This window comes from Stegodyphus dumicola, chromosome 2, assembly GCF_044657685.1.
Source record: "Stegodyphus dumicola isolate Sdum_Otavi_A_Nest chromosome 2, ASM4465768v1".
NCBI lineage: Eukaryota > Metazoa > Arthropoda > Arachnida > Araneae > Eresidae > Stegodyphus > Stegodyphus dumicola.
Genome location: NC_140769.1, coordinates 274,686,323 through 274,699,791, shown reverse-complemented (window position 1 = coordinate 274,699,791; position 13,469 = coordinate 274,686,323). Strand labels below are relative to the sequence as shown.

The following is a 13,469-nucleotide window of genomic DNA, read 5'->3' as shown; positions in this document are numbered from 1 at the left end:
GTGGTGTTTTTCTTTTTACCACGGTTTCTTTACCCGATTCATCTGTACTTTTGTTTTTCTTAAACGCCGGAGTTTGATAATCATTTTTTCTTTTTGATACCGACGTCCGGGTTGTAGAAGTGCTAGGTCTCTCTTCAGTTCTCCGTTTCTTGGGTGGTGGAATAGTTGTTGCAGTCTCTGGCCCTTCTATTTCGTTTAGACTTGAGTCCTGCAAGAAACTTTTAAGGATTTCAAAATCAGTGGGATTATAGTATTTTTTCACCTGGTCGGGACTTGCTTTACAGATTTCCCCTCTCTCGTTTTTAAGATATAAAACTACTCCTTTGATTTCCTGAATTACATAGGGGCCTTCAAACTTTGGAGCTAGCTTTGCCATAAAATTGTCTGGGGCACTTGATAAAGAAAATTTCCGTTTCAATACTTTATCACCAACTTTAAAATCTGCTTCACGGCGTTTTTTATCGTAATAAATTTTCTGCCTATTTCTTGCCGTATCCGAGGTTTTAAGCGCCTGATCAATTAGTTTTTGCACGTCCTTTTGTTTGAATTCCTGCTCTCTTTGTTGCACAAAGAATAATTTATCTAAAGGCGTAATTAACTTTCTGCCTAAAAATAATTCTGCTGGAGTTTTTCCCGTAGTATCATGATGTGCCGTTCTTAAAGCATAAGCTAATTCATTTATGTAGCCATCCCAGCGCTTGTGATGTGTGCTAACGTAACTGCGAATTATTTTTACAATGTTTTTATTAACTCTTTCTGCTATGTTAGCCTGTGGTCTATACGGAACCATTTTGATATGGCGTATATCAAGTCCATTGCATATGTTTTCAAATATTTGACTAATGAATTGTTTTCCGTTATCGCTAATGACTTTTATCGGTGCACCGTATTTTAAAATGTATCTGTGTAAGAATGCATCTGCGACTGTTTTGGCTGACGCGCGTTTAAGTGGAACAATTTCTATCCATTTTGAAAAATGATCTACTATTACTAAAAGAAAACGATTTTTATTTAACTCGCTCTGGGGGAAGGGACCAAGGAGATCTATGCCTAAAATTTCATTCGGAAATGTAGCGCGAATGCTATTTAAGTACCCGCCCGGGCTGTAATTAATATCATTTATTAACTGACATTGATTGCAGGACCTGACATACGCCGTTACTATTTTGTATAATTGCGGGAAATATACCGCCTCGCGTACCCTTTTTAAAGTCTTTCTGACCCCGAGGTGGCCCGCTGTTTTTTTTTTCGTGCAACTCCCTCAAAATGCTTAATCGAAGCGACGCTGGCTTATACTCAAGATTTTCGTTCGTTGTTTTCGTATAGAATAATAAATTATCTATTATTTCATAGTTTTTTGCTCTATTTCTTATCGCATCGATATCTGTATGCTCAAAGCCTTCGGGGTCTTTCAAATAAGCATAGATATTTCCAAATTCAGGATCAGCTTTCAGTTCAGTAATAACCGTATCTCTAGAATCTAAAATTTTTGAAGTCAACACAGCGCATTTAAGTTCATTACCTTCCTCGTCCAGTTTTATACGAGAAAGTGCGTCAGCTACATTGTTTTCCTTACCCGGTTTATATTTTATTGTGATATTATATTCTTGGAGTTTTAAAGCCCATCTTATTAACCTGGGCGTTAGGTTTTTTACCGAGTAAAGTCTACCAACAGCCGCATGATCCGAAAAGACAGTTACTGGCGATTTGCCGAAATAAACTCGAAATTTGTGTACAGCCATTAATACGGCTAATGTTTCTCTTTCTGTAGCTGTATAATTCCTTTGTGTTTGATTCAATGTTTTACTAAAAAATGCCAGCGGATGGTTATTTTGCATAAGAACCGCACCCACCGCATAGTCTGATGCATCTGCCGCAATTTCCAGGTTTTCGTCCCCCTCAGGGAATTTTAAAACAGGGGCATTAATAAGCGCTTCTTTTAATCTTTCAAAAGCCGTGTTAGCTTCCGCTGTCCACGTAAATTTACTCTTTTTTCTTTTGATTACTAAGAGTGGTTCAACAATATTAGCGAAATCTTTTATGAAAGATCGATAGTAAGAACATAGTCCAAGGAAAGACGAAAGTTTCTTGGCGGTGTTGGGCGGTGGGAAATTCTTAATAGCTTTTATTTTTGAATCTTGCGTTTCTATACCCTTTTGCGAAATTTTATAACCGAGATATTTAAGTTCTTTAGTTGCGAACTTGCATTTTGAGGCGTTAATTGTAAGACTGGCCTCTTTTAATAATTTAAAAACTTGTTCGAGATCACTAATGTGTTGTTCCAACGTACTACTCGTTATAATTATATCATCTAGATAAATTAAAGTTGATTTTCCTAGGACAGGCTTTAGAACAATGTCCATAGCTCTCTGGAATGTTGACGGGGCCCCACACAACCCAAAAGGCATGCGTAAAAATGCATAAGTGCCCGATTTTGTTATAAACGCGGTTTTATGTATATCTTCGGGTCTCATAGCTATTTGATAGTAGCCAGACGTTAAGTCCAAAGTAGACATATATCTCGTCGATTTGATCTGTCTAATGATCTCGTCTATAACCGGCAAAGGGTAAACTGGGAATTTAGTTATGCTATTTAGTTTTCTATAATCGATAGCAAACCTCCAAGCCCTTTTATCCGAAGGAGGAAACTCGTTCTTTTTCCTACATAGTACGACTGGACTCGCGTATTCACTATTTATGGGCGTTATTATTTTATTCTTTAACATCTCCTGAATATGTTCTTCGATGATTACGTCTTTTTGTTTGTCATAGCGGTAAGGTTTAGTCCTACAAGGTTTTTCGGCATTTAATTGAATCTTGTGAGTTACAATCTGACAGTTTCCCCGGCTTTTCTGAAAACAAATGAGAAAAATTACTCACCACTTGCTGTATTGCTTTACTTTCCTGGTCATTCAAATGGCTAAGGTCCAATTCAGGTGTCTCCACCGGTTCCACCACCCTCTGGTCCATCTCCAGCACCACGGAACTATCTTGAAAATTTAATTTGGCCCTCGCGGCCCTTAAAAAGTCCATACCTAAAATAAGAGAGTGTTGGAGGTGTTTCACCACAAAAATTAATACTTTGAGATTTTCCTCTTTTACCTGTACGTTTAATGCTACTTTCCCGATGCAGTGACATGTTTTTCCTTGCGCCGCTATAATTTCCGTATTTCTGGTTTTAAAGAGTCGTATCCTATAAAAATTCTTTTTGAAGAACTTTTCACTCATGAAATTGCCTTCTGCCCCTGTATCGATGAGGGCTTCTACTGGTACATCGCCAACCAGGACTTGTATAATTGGTAGCTGTGAGTTTTTTACGATGACTGTATTTAGATGTCTATTTGAGGGTTTTTCTAAAACTTCCGGGGTCTGGACCCTCCCTTTCACAGGCCCCTCTAGTCGTTTAAAGCTTTCCTTTCAATCTGTGTCTTCTGGGTACGCGGATGCTTATTTTCAAATTTTCTTTTTGGGCCTTGCCCTTCAAGTTTCGATGCGTTAGCTTGATATTTCTTTCCCCCATATGAGCGATTTCCATTTCTTGTTTCCTCCTTCCGTCTGGTACTTTGAGAAAATTTTTTTTCTCTCGCTCTTTCCGCGATTCTGCGATTTTGAAACTTCACCGCCAATTCGAAAAGTTCCTGCAATGTGGTTGGGTTTCTAATTTCAAAGTAGTCTTGGACAGCGGGTAACAATCTTGGTAATATTATTTCAATAATCTCCGCATCGGGTTTTTTCCCATACAACATATCCGTTAGCTTGATTTTTCGTAAAATAAAGTCCGTCAGTTGTGCTGTATCCCGTTGATAGAAACTATATAGCTCGGCTTCCAGCCCTGCGCGATCTTTCACTATGGGGAAGGCCTTTACTAACGATTTTTTGAAATTTTCAAAAGTATACGTCGGGCTTCCAAATTCACCTAGAAGAAATTTGCCTATATTTTTCCACCATAGCGCGGCCTGTCCTCTTAATGCTGATGTGGCGATAGCAACTTTTTGTCTTTCGGGCACAGGATAGAGCTGAAAGTGGTTTTCTATACCTTCTAAAAATACGGACACCGAATTTTTTCCGTCGAAATAGACGTTTGGCTTGATTGATGCTCTCAAAGTCTGGACCAGGTATCCAAATCCTTCTAACTGCGTTGTCATTTCTTGGTGTTGTCCAGCGGCTTCCATCCAGTTTTCGGCCATTTCAGTTCGATAAGTGTTCGGGCGCCAATATAACGTTGCGCGCCTCTAACTAGCACGCAACCTAGAGGTGACTGTGAAAGCTTGTATAAACCACAGAGTCTTATAAAGGGTTTAAGTCCCTTTTTATTCAACGTACTAAATTACAATTGCGTCCTCTTGACGCTTACAAACGGTGCCAACTCGGCAGTCAAAATAAAAATAAGAACCTGAAAAGAAAGTAAAGACAATATTCTAACTACGAGGCTCTCTAAAATAACTAACTCACCGCGTTTTACAAAAGCCGCAGCTAATTCAGCGGACTTGAAGCTCACTGGAACAATTGCAACTACTTCCCGCCAAGCACATAGGCCGCAACGCGGGGTTCTTTAATTCTCTAACTACCTCCGCGCTCGCTAAGTAAGAATAACTCTCTCTCACCGAACTTGTTTCCTTCTATTTAAATCATACTACTTCCGCTGATAATTTGAATGCTTGCGCGTTCTACTCAAATTTACATATTCTGGCATTGGCAGTTCCAGGGGAAAGTAAGGATTGACAGGAAAGATAGTTTAAACTTAAAATAAATGTTAGTTAAAATAAATATAAACCCTACAATATTATAATTATAATATATTTATAATTATAATATATAATTTATAATAATAATATATATAATAATATAATAAAATAATAATAATATAATATAATATATAATAATATAATATAATATATAATAATATAATAATAATTAAATATAATACATATTTATATTATATTTAATTATTTATAATATTATTTATAGAAATTATAATAATTATAATATTATTTATATAAGAAAATATTAAACATTTATTTGGATTGAATCTAAATTTCGAACAGTGAAGAAAATAATAAAGCAAGTTTAATAAAAAAGAGATATTAATAAATATATAACAAATTCGATTAACACTAAGGAGCAAAACTTTTGGAGCTAATGTTTAAAAAAACTACTCGCGAATTTTTACGAAACTTGGCTCTTTGGCAAAATTTTATTCGTAGAGTCGAAATATGGAAAAAAAATCGATACGTTCTTTCAGAAAAAGGTTGTGTCAAAAAATGCTCTGTATATCCTAATATATATCCTAAGTCGCGCCTTCGAGACTTGGAAAACGCAAGTTAAATTTCATCAATCGGCCTAGTAGAACAAGATATAAGGAACTGCGCCATTTTTGGGGGGGGGGTGCAGAGTATGTATATATTCTACGCTACTAAAAACGGAAACGGTGGATATAGTAGAATGGGACATACAAAACTGTCTCTCCCCCCTCATTTTTGTAAGTAGAGCGTACCACTTCTGCATCTCATTTCCATATATTCCTTGAAACCTTTATCAGCATCTATATGAACAATTTGCACTGGCTCGAATATTTGACTTTTTTATCGTACATGCAATGAATGCATGGATATACTACAAAAAGTAAATAATTCATATTGCTTTATGCATATAATCGATGTTTATCTTTTATGCAATCAAAAGTGTAATTAATTAGTTCTACTATTCTCATACAACTTCTGAAGTAAATTCTTTAGAAGAGGCTCTTCAGATTTCTTACCAGCACAATGTCAATAGAAAGTACGGGACGTTAAATTACTATTTTAATTAAACTGCTTGATCAAAAATTAGCAAATTAATTAACTTTCATCAATCTGGAAGGAGAAGAATTCTTCTGCAAATTGTAGTGCAATTTAATTACGAAAAATATTAGAATAAAATAACCCCGTAACTTATGTTAATAACTACTGACATTATATCAAGGTTGCTTCATAATATCAAATGGAATGACATTAAGAGATATCACTGCAGTATTAGCTATCAAAATACAGTAAAAATAATAAATTAAAGTGTTAAATGCTTTTATATTCCTCTTACATATTTCTAACATTCCCCACTCTTGCATTTTATACTGGAATGCTTAGACAGAATTTCATTTTCTTCCACGGGTAAAAGCACCATTCGCTTTCTAAATAATGGTTAAGTGTAGCCTCAAGACACGCTAATGCATCGCATATAACTTACCCCGACTGCTATAAATAACATTTCTTTTTATATGTAATACATAGTAACTTCTAGAATAAGTAATGAGACTTTTTTGTAAACACAGCTGTGGAGAAGGATGATAAGGATCCTAGAAACTAATGCCAAACTGAAAAGGAAGCTTCTTAGCAATTTTTTGCTTAAGGGTAGTAGAGATGCTTTTGTGGATGACATACGTACGTATGTACACCGAAGTGACAAAAGCCATGGGATACCAATATGATAATATACAGATGGCAGTAGTATCGCGTAGAAAATGTATAAATGCGAAGTGCTTTGGCAGGGCTTTCATTTGTGTTCAAGTTATTCATGTGAAGAGGCTTTGACGTGATTATGGCCGCACGACGAGAATTAACAGACTTTGAACTCGGAATGGTAGTTGGAGCTAGACGCAGGGGGTCATTCCATTTCGGATATCGTTAGGGAATTCAACATTCCGAGATCCACAGTGTCAAGAGTGGGCCGAGAGTATCTAATTTCAGGCATAACATCTCACCATGGACAGCGCAGTGGCCGACCAGCTGCACTTAACGACCGATACCAGCAACGTCTGCGTAGAGTTGTCAATGTTCACAGACAAGCAACACTGCGTCAAATAACCGCAGAAATCAATGTGGGACGTACGAGGGACGTGTCCGATAGGACAGTGCGGCGAAATTTCTCTTCCTTGGGCTATGCCAGCAGAAGACCGACTCGAGTGTCTTTACTGACAGCACGACATCGCCTGCAGCGACTCTCGTGGGCTCGTGAGCATATCGGTTGGTCCCTAAACGAATGGAAAACCGTGGCTTGGTCAGATGAGTCACGATTTCAGTTGGTAAGAGCTGATGGTAGGGTTCGAGTGTGGCGCAGATCCCACGAAGCCATGGACCCAAGTTGTCAACAAGGCACTGTTCAAGCTGGTGGTGGTTCCATAATGGTCTGGGCTGTTTCTACATGGCATGGACTCGGTCCTCTGGTGCAACTGAACCGATCATTGACTGGAAATGGATACCTTCAGCTACTTGGAGATCACTTACAGCCATTCATGGACTTCACGTACTCAAACAACGATGGGATTTTTATGGATGACAATGCGCCATGTCACCGGGCCACAATTGTTCGCGATTGGTTAGAAGAACATTCTGGACAATTCTAGCGAATGATCTGGCCACCTAGATCGCCCGACATGAATCCCATCGAACATTTATGGGACATCATCGAGTTGTCAATTCGTGCCCAAAACCCTGCACCGTCAACACTTTCACAATTATGGACATGTATAGAGGCAGCATGGCTCAATATTCCTGCAGGGGACTTCCAACGACTTGTTGAGTCCATGCCACGTCGAGTTGCTGCACTTCGTCGGGCAAAAGGAGGACCGACAAAATATTAGGAGGTATCCCATGACTTTTGTCACTTCAGTGTATGTATGTATGTACATACGTACAGACGACACAAAAAAATCTTTTCTGAATCAATTTTAAATACATTTTACAATACATTTTGGGAAAAAAGAGTCCTTTATTCTGTCAGTGCGTACAGGCGTAACGCAAAAACATCGCTCAAATGGATTCAAGAACGGTCAAAATGGATATTTTCGTTGAACTATGATACTCGAAATTTTTCGCTATTATAACACTTCTTTTGCTTCGTACAAAGAATTTTAAAAATATAAATGAGACATTTTTAATAATCTTTCTACAAATAACATTTTGGCGACCACTTTTCATAAATTTGTAGCTATACGCTTCCATCAAATTCGTCCAAGTATTTATTACGTACGATATCTTAGTTTACTCCGTTTGTCTTTTGTATGAAAAATTTGAATGTGCGTAAGATTTTCTGTAGTACAACAATATGATGCAATATTTTTACAAACTGATACGGAACAAATATTTAAAACTCTTACATAAATTTATAGCAATATTTATTCATTTTATAACTTTGCGTCTCGAAATAAATTCAATTTGTAAATTACTGCCTACTCGAAAAACGATAAAAACTTACCCTGCATAAATAATCTAAAGCACAAACTCTAGCAGTTGCAGCTAATACGGTTAACGATGCAAAATTCCGAAAGATACTTTTACTTTCGAACAGAAAGTACAATTCGTGACTAGCATGAAATTTGCTGAAAATCTCTTAATCTTCTTATGAACTAGCGCTTAAAATATTCACTTTTGCGTTGGACTTTTCAAAACTAGTTTAAAAAAAAAACATGTTTGCAATACAGAAGCAAACTCAAAGTATTATAAAGAAGATACATACTGATTGCGGCTACCTTAACATTCCCAAATGAAATACAAATGTGCTTACTTATGCTTACAAATACATCTACTTTAAGAGGATGGTAAAAATTTTATAGGTTATAATTAAAATTTTTTTTCAAAAAATTTACAACAAATTATTTAAATATACAAACCATAAAAATGGGCGAATTTTATTTGGAATGAACCTAAATTTCGAATTCTGGAAAAAGAAATCAAGTAAGTTTAATAAAAAAAAAGAGATGTTAACAAACATATACCAAATTCAATTAACAATGAGGAGCTAAAATTTTGAAAGCTTTTTTTTTTTTTTTTAATTTCCTCCAGGGACTTTTACACAACTTGGAAATTTGGCATAATTTGAGTGGTAGAATTGAAGTATGGGAAAAAAATTCAGTATCGGAAAAAGTCCGATTTTACCTGTGTCAAAACCTATATTATTATGTTTGTGTCAAAATACCTTATATTAAAACAACGCTATATATAAAACTAATGCATGTACCAAGTCGCGCTTTCGAGACATGAAAAGGCCCACCAGCGGCCGAGCGGTAAAGACGCTGAATACTGGTAGTTCTGTCCGAGGTTCGAATTCCGCGAACGGGCTGGCTGCATGGGTGTTTTCCCCATGTGTAACGTGTATACGAGCCAGTTTCCCTTAGAAAGACCTCCACGAAAGGCATCCCTCCTCTTAGGCAGATAGCCCTAGTGTGCTTTGCCATAATTAAATACACCACACCACACCACCCCTTAGGCAGATAGCCTTCGAGGCTTTGCCGTAATTAAATAACCTAACCTAACCTAACGAGACATGAAAAATTCAAGTTGAATTTTATCAGTCGGCCCAGTAGAACGGGAGATATAGAACTGCCCTCTCTCTCTCTCCTCTTTTTTTTTTTTTTTTTTTTTTTTTTTTTTTTTTTTTTTTTTTACGAAAGCCCAAATTTCCTAAAATTGACATGAGAAAGATCTATTTTCTTGATTTTAATGCCAAAATATACCCGGTACTTTAAACCTTTAAACCTGTATTTATACACATTGCCTTAATTTTTTGGAACAATTTCAAGACGCGCGTATACATACGTTCTTACAGACATCACAGAAAAATAGCCTAGTCCGTAAATATACAGCCTTACCGGTTAGAGAGAAAAGCTGATGATACTGCCTCCTGTGTGGTAAATCCTCTCTTAGAACTCAAGACGCGCGTATACATACGTTCTTACAGACATCACAGAAAAATAGCCTAGTCCGTATATATACGGCCTTGCCGGTTAGAGAGAAAAGCTGATGATACTGCCTCCTGAGTGGTCAATGATCTTTTAGAACTCAAGACGCGCGTATACATACGTTCTTACAGACATCACAGAAAAATAGCCTAGTCCGTATATATACGGCCTTGCCGGTTAGAGAGAAAAGCTGATGATACTGCCTCCTGAGTGGTAAATCCTCTCTTAGAACTCAAGACGCGCGTATACATACGTTCTTACAGACATCACAGAAAAATAACCTAGTCCGTATATATACGGCCTTGCCGGTTAGAGAGAAAAGCTGATGATACTGCCTCCTGAGTGGTAAATCCTCTCTTAGAACTCAAGACGCGCGTATACATACGTTCTTACAGACATCACAGAAAAATAACCTAGTCCGTATATATACGGCCTTGCCGGTTAGAGAGAAAAGCTGATGATACTGCCTCCTGAGTGGTAAATCCTCTCTTAGAACTCAAGACGCGCGTATACATACGTTCTTACAGACATCACAGAAAAATAACCTAGTCCGTATATATACGGCCTTGCCGGTTAGAGAGAAAAGCTGATGATACTGCCTCCTGAGTGGTCAATGATCTCTTAGAACTCAAGACGCGCGTATACATACGTTCTTACAGACATCACAGAAAAATAGCCTAGTCCGTATATATACGGCCTTGCCGGTTAGAGAGAAAAGCTGATGATACTGCCTCCTGAGTGGTAAATCCTCTCTTAGAACTCAAGACGCGCGTATACATACGTTCTTACAGACATCACAGAAAAATAACCTAGTCCGTATATATACGGCCTTGCCGGTTAGAGAGAAAAGCTGATGATACTGCCTCCTGAGTGGTCAATCCTCTCTTAGAACTCAAGACGCGCGTATATATACGTTCTTACAGACATCACAGAAAAATAGCCTAGTCCGTAAATATACGGCCTTGCCAGTTAGAGAGAATAGCTGATGATACTGCCTCCTGAGTGGTAAATCCTCTCTTAGAACTCAAGACGCGCGTATACATACGTTCTTACAGACATCACAGAAAAATAACCTAGTCCGTAAATATACGGCCTTGCCGGTTAGAGAGAAAAGCTGATGACACTGCCTCCTGAGTGGTAAATCCTCTCTTAGAACTCAAGACGCGCGTATACATACGTTCTTACAGACATCACAGAAAAATAGCCTAGTCCGTATATATACGGCCTTGCCAGTTAGAGAGAAAAGCTGATGATACTGCCTCCTGAGTGGTAAATCCTCTCTTATAACTCAAGACGCGCGTATACATACGTTCTTACAGACATCACAGAAAAATAGCCTAGTCCGTATATATACGGCCTTGCCGGTTAGAGAGAAAAGCTGATGATACTGCCTCCTGAGTGGTAAATCCTCTCTTATAACTCAAGACGCGCGTATACATACGTTCTTACAGACATCACAGAAAAATAGCCTAGTCCGTATATATATGGCCTTGCCGGTTAGAGAGAAAAGCTGATGATACTGCCTTCTGAGAGGTAAATCCTCTCTTAGAACTCAAGACGCGCGTATACATACGTTTTTACAGACATCACAGAAAAATAGCCTAGTCCGTATATATACGGCCTTGCCGGTTAGAGAGAAAAGCTGATGATACTGCCTTCTGAGTGGTAAATCCTCTCTTAGGGACCAAGGCAGAGGAGATGCAATGCCGCTGAATGCTGGTAATTACATACGAGGTAAAATCCTGGCAAACGGGGTGTTTTCGTGATATTTTTCTGTACCTAATGTGACTGCGACTTAGTTTTTCTTAAGAAGTCCATCACGAAGGTATCTCTTCCTACAGACACGTCACGCTCGAGTTTTATCCCCCCTTAATCAAATGAGTTATATCTGAACTTTCTTGCTTGACATATGGTTACATTACGGTTATGGGTACAGAGACCAGTAGCCAGCACCTCAAATTTGAATTTGAAGTTTTCCTTGTATTTGTTTTTTTTTTTTTTACCTTTGTTTTCCCCTTAAAATTTCGACTTTTGGAACAAAGTGAAAATAACAATAAATCTGAAGTAGATTCCATATGTGAATTAGTATGTACGCAGTGAAGATCGACTGCTTTAAGCAGTTTTTCAAAATACAATGAGATGACATTCAACCGAATAAGTAATATAAAAAAAATTAAGTCAATTCCTGCATAGGTCAACAAAGAAAAATTTTTTAAATACAAAACAAATTTTTTAAATTAAAATTTAAAAAATTTTTAATATGGAAAAAACTGTATTAACATCAAGTGTTCAGCCACTACAAGTTTAAAAAATGTATTTGAGCTTGAGTGGATGAATAAAAAGTATTTTATTAACGATTGAAAATTTGAAAAAGATATAGAGAGAGTGTGAGGTAATAGTTGGAATTTAAAAAGCGAATTAAGTTTTTCTCCTTTTAAAAGAGTACTAGTTTCTATTAAATAGTAATAAATATTTTGCTCATTTTTGTGTGTGTGTGTGATTATGGCAAAGCCTCGAGGGCTATCTGCCTAAGATGAGGAATGCCTTCGTGGAGGACTTTCTAAGGGAAACTGGCCCGTATACACGTTACACATGGGGAAAACCACGAAAACGCCCATGCAGCCAGCCCGTTCACGGGATTCGAACCTCGGACCGAACTACCAGTGTTCAGCGACTTTACCGCTCGGCCGCTGGTGGGCCTTTTGCTCATTTTTAAAACAGTGATTCATATGAATGAAACTAACGACAGGCAATACCCCCCAGACTCCATAACAGAAGCGTTACGCTATCACATAATCGACAGTGTAATGCAAATTTTGTGTCACATCTACTATATTTGTTTTTGCTTTAGGTTTGCCACTACTTTTCGTCTCTACTTGGTCTTTTATAATGTCACGTGATCTCCATACTCCATGCTGGAAAGGCTACGGAAAATCGAAATACGTGTGGATTTTAACAGGACCCATGGTTATAGCTCTACTGGTAATTTTAAAACATTTTCTTTAATTATATTTATGAACTTAACAAACAGAAGCTTTTATTGATGCTTTATTATGTCATTTTACATTTAAAAAAAATTTTTTGCAAAATTTTATTTTTTCTGTATTGTATTTATAACCATATTTTGAAAAAAGCGAAAGCGACCCTCATTTTTAGACTTTTAAGAAATGAGTCATGCTTTTTTTGCGTTTTCTCACTGAGGTTAATTTAAATTTCCTACACTTAATTGACTGTTTATACTTTTGTTATTTCCCACAGTGAGAAAATAAAGTATGCTATATATATGTTACGGTGAAACACCAAAATCTGGAGAATGTCGACTTTCACCGGTGAATGTCAACATTCACATAGTCTCTTGGTGTATGTCCGAAATATAGGGTGGCCCAGTAGTCACTTTACATTTTGAAAATTAAATAACTTTTTCTTAAATGACTGTATTTAATTAATTCTTTTTTATTTTTTGCTTATTCACATGTCCATTCAAATTAAAATGAGCTTCATCTCCCATGATCAACTTGTGAATAAACTCATTGTCATTTCTTGCAGTTCTCTGAAATCTGACAGCATAATTTACTCGTTTCTGAAAGTCTGCTGGTTTTAAAGATTGCACTAATTGAACCTTGAAAACGCGTCACTAAGTTCCTTATTGCAGGCCTACTAGGGGGATGTCGAACATTAAAATGGCGCATATATTGCGTTGCAACAATTGACCGTCCATTTTCAAAGTAAAATTCAATTATCTTCACTCGTTGTTCTG

At 37.2% G+C, this 13,469-nt stretch overlaps 1 protein-coding gene across 1 annotated transcript in view; it reads left to right on the top strand.

The window, feature by feature from the left end:
• Positions 1 to 13,469, top strand: part of LOC118187353 (corticotropin-releasing hormone receptor 2-like) — a 182,707-nt gene that overhangs the window by 86,716 nt on the left and 82,522 nt on the right. Inside the window, exon 7 of the mRNA XM_085810284.1 lies at positions 12,564 to 12,694. Within this exon, the coding sequence (XP_085666410.1) occupies positions 12,564 to 12,694 (131 nt within the window). The remainder of the gene's footprint in view (positions 1 to 12,563; positions 12,695 to 13,469) is intronic.